Raw genomic sequence first — 6,663 nt, forward strand, 5'->3', positions numbered from 1 at the left:
TTTAGCATAAATAATACTGAGGATTTAAAATAATAACTATAATTTTGACTAAAAGTAAGACGGTGGGACGGGGGGAGGCCCCTTCCAAAACTATAAATAGAAAGTTACGACTATTCAATTTACAGTGGGGATGATTCATAGTTTTTTCTTCAATTTGACCCTATAAAGGCTGGGGAGGGGGGAGGGGTGGTCTCAATCTATGTTTAGCCTTAGAGTTAAGGTATTAGGATTTTAATGAGAGGTGAGGGGGGCGTCAACCCCCCCCCCCCAGTCTGTTTATGGTTAACATTATAGCTATATTTGAGTGTCCCAATAAACATGGAAATTAAGTGACAACTTCTTTATTGTCTTTATTCCACAAAGCATTAATTTGTAAACACAATTTAGTATTATCCGAGTAATAACTTTTAACGCCAAAATACTAGTCTCAACTCTCAGGATTTCTAAAATTCAAAATTACAAAATCGATAACATTTTAAAAGGATTTAATATATCCGTCAATTTTGAAGAAACAAAAAGGAAGACCACATTTTGGAAAGCTTAGTTTTTTATAAACTCTAGATTAGTCATTCATCAATTATTGAAAATTAAAGACCATTTTCATTATCCCAATCTGAAAAAAATGTAAATAAAAATTAGGATGTAGTCTATGTTCTACTTCTTTTTTCCCTTACAAAACATAATCAAAAAAGGCCGAATTCTTTATTTAAAAAATGTTGTTATAATATAATATTGTAAACAATAATGAACGATTATACCTTATGATTTTTGAATTATCAACTTGGACAGCTGAACTCGGACCATGGTTCTCTGAGAACTTGGACAGCTGTACTCGGACCATGGTTCTCTGAGAACTTGGACAGCTGTACTCGGACCATGGTTCTCTGAGAACTTGGACAGCTGAACTCGGACCTTGGTTCTCTGAGAACTTGGACAGCTGAACTCGGACCTTGGTTCTCTTGAGAATTTTGCAAATTGCAGTGATGCTTGGCTCTCATTGTCTCTCACAATGAGACTATTTTTTTGATAATTTTATTTTTGTGGCTCCCACAAGGTTCAGGTTTTTGTCCAGGTTTTGAAGATATGCCTCAGCACTAAGGTCGGATTTTATATTCTCCCGGGCATCCTCCAAAGATTTTACTTTCTGCTTTAGCCTGGTGTTCCTTACTCGAAGTTTGTTGTAGATTGTTGTTTGAGGCACACAGCCTATTAAGCGTGGTCTCCTGGGGGACCTGGGGCGCATAGGAATGATCTGAAAAAAAATATTTTATGTAAATCTAGAAAAAGCTCTAAAACCTGACCTTGAAAATGAAATCTTTCAATTTTTCAAATTTCTAAGAAAACCCCATATATTTTACCGTTTGTCCCAGTTTTTGACCTGTAAATTTCCGTTTACCTTTATGTTCACTTAACAATCACCACACAAATAAACTTCTAGGAAAACCATATTTATTTAACCATTTGTCCCAGTTTTTGACCTCTAAATTTTCGTTTACCTTTATGTACACTGTACAGTGTACAGTCACTCAAATCTTTATAATTTGAAAAGGATTTTTTGAAATGTACAAAAATTCTAAAATATCCTTTGTCTTACAAAAAAGAACTTTTTTTAAAAAGAACTTTAAAAATTAATATAACATCTAATTTTTTTCTCGTCAAAATCAAAAAAGTTCACATTTGTCGAACTTTTTAAAACAAAAATCAAATCACATATTACCTTGAACTGCTGATGACTGGAGGTTAGAGGATGGTATGGCTCCAGGTCGTAGTCTTTTTGAAGTCCTATTAAGGTCATCAGGAGAATAATGTTCTGAGCATATCACACTCCATTTTTTCGGAATCGAGGAGGAAGGTTGGCCTGTAAATTTCGCCAATACTACTCTTAGGTCATTTTTCCGGAACGAAAAAAAGATTTTATCTTGACTGGTATTATTATTTTTACAATTACACTGCAGTACCTCATGTTAAAACATCACAGGGCCCACTGTTTAATGTTTACCAACACACCTGTACAACTTTCCTTCAGATACTAATTTTTTGTAAACAAAACAAAATCTACTTTATTTTTTTATATTGTGTGAAAGAAACATTAAAATATTATAAATACGTCCCTAAAATACACACAACAAATCTAGGGTCCGGTATGTTACATCAGCTGCTAGGCCCATTGAAAAAATTACCAAAATTAAATTTATACACTGGCCGAGTACACTGTAGAGACTGTAGATAGATAGATAGAATCATATCTATAAGCGAGCAGTGCCTATAATTTTTAAACAAATAAGAAATATGAATTTACTGCGTTTTGTTCAATTAATAATAATAATAATAGTAATAGTTTAGTCCCCCCCTGGCTGAACTACTTGCACAGACAGACAGACAAGCTAAATTTATATATAGATGTAAGAAATGATTTTAAACTCTACATTTTTACATACAAATAAAAAATTACCAAATAATTATTTCAGAAAGCACACAATTTACTTTTTATTTGTAAACAAGTTTGACCTTTACCACATTTTATTTGGAAATACCTGAATTTTGTTTGTTTCTTTTTTTCTTTTTTTCCTTCTATTATTTTTTTCCTTCTCTTTTCTTTTGTGTGCCCCTCCCCCCACACTAGGCTATGAACTTGCATATCCTTGTTCAAATTAACACATATTTGGCTAATTTGGACTTTCTTTGAACATGGGCAGTTAAAATTTTGAGATAAGATTTATTCTTAGAAATACGTATAATTAGAATAGTTAAAAAATTAACAATTTTGTAAAAAATTGTTTAGGAAAAATAAGTTCTAACAGACAGACAAGCTAAATTTATATACAGATATAGTTCAAGCAAATGCACAATGAAACAATAGATTAAATTTGTACAAATAATAGTTCAAAAACAAACACTTTATGTTGCAAATTCCGGGCCTGCAGCCCCTGAAAATATGAAAATTCTGAGCATGCCCCTGGAATGAGCGTTGACAAGTGCTGGATCTCCCAGGGAGTGTTTATGTATAAGAGCTGCAGGGAACATGTATTATCCCCAACTACGCGTAATAATCTGAAAGGGGGGAATATCTCCAGCACAGATTCAATCAATTCAATCGATGCTCCGCCGCTCAATTAAAACAAGTCCTACAATTTTAATACAATTTCTAGGGGGCTGGGTCAAATATCGAAAGTTTAAGGATATTAACAAGGACGATGTAAGTATGTAGAGAAAAGCCTTCCTGTGATTCCTATGAAGAGTTTGACTGTTGATGCTGTTAATGGGTAAAAACTTGAGATCCAACCGATCTAAAACCCCAAACTCGGGATTTAGGGTCTTTCATAATCATATGATTAAAAGAAAAACACAACATAAAGGCCTAAACCTTTTATTTCTGAGACCTACAAGTAAAGGCATTTGCCACAACGTATCAATAATATTCTTTCAAGTAATTACTTATTCAGAGCTCAAATGAGATAAATTTTACAGTGAGACTGAGCAGAATTTTCCTTCTCTCATCTCAGATATCATTAATAATTGTGGGGTCAACTCTTGCGTTTTTGGATTTAAGCACCCTGTAAGATTCCATAAACCTCGAAACGGAGATAAGAGGAACTAAACTCCTACTTCTTTTGACGGCAAGAAGTTTTGTTGGGAGGGGTGAAATTATCCTTACCCTGCAAACCAAGTAGCATCACAAACATTAAAATAATGTCATAGAAACATTACCTAACGTTACTAACAATAGACACGTTACAGAACATTTCTAGAGACTGGGCTTCAAATGTGAAATATATCCTCTCTCCAACTAAAATAGAAATAATCTTAATATCTAGTAAAAAGATAGTAGAATAGAAGATGAGAAGACTATCAGACTACAAGACAACTAGTAGACAAGTAGACTAAAAGACTAGAAGACTAGAAGACTAGAAGACCAGAAGAGTAAATGGGAAGAGTAAAAGTAAAGAGAAGAAGAATAAAGAAGAGAAGAAGAATAAAGAAGAGAAGAAGAGGAGAAGAAGAATAGAAGAAAAGAAGAGAAGAGGAAAAGGAGAGAAGAAGAGAAGGAGAGAAGAAGAGAAGAAGAAAGGAAGAGAAGAAGAGAAGAAGAAAAGAGGAGAAGAAAAGAAGAAGAGAAGAAAAGAAGAAGCGAATAAAAGAATAGAAAAAGAAGAAGAGAAGAAAAGAAAAAGAGAAGAAAAGAAGAAAAGAAGAAGAAAGGAGAAGAAGAAAAGAAGAAAAGAAGGAAAGAAGAGCAGTTGAAGATTAGAAGAGCAGAAAAAAAGAAAAAAAAACTAATCAAGAGATGAAACAAAGAGAATAGAAAAAGGAGAAGTAAACAAGAAGAGGAGAAAAGGAAAGAAAATCAGGCATTAATAACAGAATAGAAAAAAAGAAAAGAATTTAAGTAAAGAATAATAGACTGAAATGGGAAAGGAATGAAGGAAAAGAAGAATGAAAAACACATAAAGAATGGATTAATTTTTAACCTTCAACCACATCCTATAAGTCATCTGCAGTGCAGAACCTCCACTTGTTTAAGTCCATATATTATTGTCCTCTACCAAACCATCCAGCATTAGTAAACAAGTCAAAAGAATAAATTTATTTATGCAATCGTAAAAATCCCCTAACATAAAGTTGTGATGTAATATGAAAAGAGCCTCCCCCCATGGGTGCCCCCCCTCAGCCTCTCAGGGTGGGGCATGCGTAAAGGGGGGCGGGGGGGCGCGGCCTCCCCCCCTCGTACAGCCACTGCCTGAACTAATTACGGAATGGTTTTGTATTGATTGCGTAATTTCGCGTAATTATGCCTTAATTACGTAAAACTAGACTTTCTTTTATATACGTAATTAACATGTAAGTTCGCATCATGCTCCTCAATAAGTGAAAGAAAGTACGTGTAATTACGCGTAGCATAATTATGACTGGAAACCCTATGTTTTTCTTTCGCGTATTTTTTCGGCTTTTTCTATACTTAAAAAATTGTATTTTTTTAGTTCAAAAGTTTGATGCAAACCTAAAAATACGGATATTTTTGTAAATTTCATACCAAGCAATATTTCTAAATTTTTAGGTTTTTATTATAGATAGTTATAAGTATATTCCGGTTTTTTCTTTACTTAAAAAATTGTGTTTTTTTTCAGAGTTTAAAGGTTTGATGTAAACCTAAAAATATGTAAATTTTCGTAAATTTCATGCCAACTAAAAATTCCTGATTCATTTGATCTTTTAGGTTTTTACATTTTGTCATATACATACAGATATAAAATATGTATTTTACCACGGAAATAGCCTGACGAAATATTTGTGTCATATGTATGGAAAATATGTATTTTAACATATTCCAAACCTAAAAATACGTATGTCATAAGTATTACTAAAGGTTTTCCGGTTATTAGGGTATTTTTGTAAATTTGAACTATAAAGTTTGTTCATTTGAATTAAAATTTTATGTTCATGCATGTAATATTTTTTTATCATTTTTCTGTGATCGATTGTTTGGCTTTTTTCATGAAATTTAAAAATTTTAAACTGCTTATCTATCTACATAATAAAGCTCTTCGCTCATATATATTTGTTTGTACAGGGTGTCCCACGAAACATGACAGTTGGTTTTGAATGTCACTCTTCTTCCACATACTGTATTAGATATTAAAGACTTTTTGCAGTTTATTTCTTTACAAAGTGTTAAACTCATATTTTTTACTGTGAAATCAATTTTACTATGATACAGCTGTCATATGAGGGAGGGAAGGTAACCTCCCCTCACAGCTTCCGAACCTCATTTTACCTATTTGCGGCAGTGGATTTTGTGGGGTGGGGTGGATTTTGTGAGCTGACATCAAGTTAAGCAGTTATGACCACCTGACAGATGTAGGAGGACAGAGGGGCGGCTGTCAACAACTCTAGCAGCGAAAGGGTGCGTGCTTTCTACTCAATAAGAAAGAAGTTTCAAGTGGGATTGATCCTTAAAGGGACCGTTCACTTATTTGGGTAATTTCAGGGTAAACTAAACAGCCTTTCAGCTATTCATCGGTAATAGTCTTACTTTTCAAAGACATCTGTGAATGATGATGAAGAGAGAAATGGTGAACAAGCAGGGAGAGTCTATGGTTGCCAGTTTGTTTTTAATCTTTGTGAAGAAACAATCTCAAGAACTGACGAGGGTCAACCCAGACCGAAATATATTTTCAATAAATGTGGAACTAACATCTACTTTTTTACTCTACAGAGGTTTGGTACATCACCATCACCGAGTTTTTATACCTGGGGGTATCCAAGCCAGTCTTACAGATGTTAGGGAGCAATGAGTGGGATGTTTCCTATGGTACCCGGGCCTCATTCCAGTATATCAGAAGGATTCCTGCACTCTGTATTCTCAGGCCTGAGAAGAATCTTAGGCAGCTGGAATCTTGTCAACCCTCTTCTCAGAATGAATGAAGCGTGGATGGATAAATGTGCTGCCAGATTACAACCCCTGGTAGATCAATATAAAAACCCAAAATAACACCAAACTTATGCAATAGAAAAAATTCCGAGATTTGATCGTAACAACCCGATCATGTCCTGGGGACAAAAAAATCTCTTTTAAAAAAATATTTTAGATATTGACTCTTTTGTTCTATTTTTCGTTTTTTGGAATTCCTTTCCTCTTCTTTTGTAACGAACCCCCCCCCCCCC

At 34.0% G+C, this 6,663-nt stretch overlaps 1 protein-coding gene across 1 annotated transcript; it reads right to left on the reverse strand.

Annotated features, from left to right (window-relative positions):
* Positions 1–693: 693 nt before the first annotated feature.
* On the reverse strand, positions 694–2,239 carry LOC111710001 (uncharacterized). The gene is made up of 2 exons (XM_023483996.1): positions 1,718–2,239; positions 694–1,252 (listed from the first exon to the last, which is right to left on the reverse strand). Exons 1-2 carry the CDS (start codon positions 1,793–1,795, stop codon positions 1,016–1,018), a joined length of 315 nt encoding a protein of 104 aa, XP_023339764.1. The 5' UTR covers positions 1,796–2,239; the 3' UTR covers positions 694–1,015.
* Between the last annotated feature and the right edge of the window lie 4,424 nt (positions 2,240–6,663).

This window comes from Eurytemora carolleeae, unplaced genomic scaffold (genome assembly GCF_000591075.1).
Source record: "Eurytemora carolleeae unplaced genomic scaffold, Eaff_2.0 scaffold798, whole genome shotgun sequence".
NCBI lineage: Eukaryota > Metazoa > Arthropoda > Copepoda > Calanoida > Temoridae > Eurytemora > Eurytemora carolleeae.

What these genes read in the sequence shown, in the direction of transcription:
- LOC111710001 (XM_023483996.1), bottom strand. Translation starts at nt 1,795, where the DNA reads ATGACCTTAATAGGACTTCAAAAAGACTACGACCTGGAGCCATACCAT. An exon ending in CCAGTCATCAGCAGTTCAAG is followed by an intron (nt 1,253 to 1,717) that starts GTAATATGTGAT and finishes ATTTTTTTTCAG; the next exon opens with ATCATTCCTATGCGCCCCAG.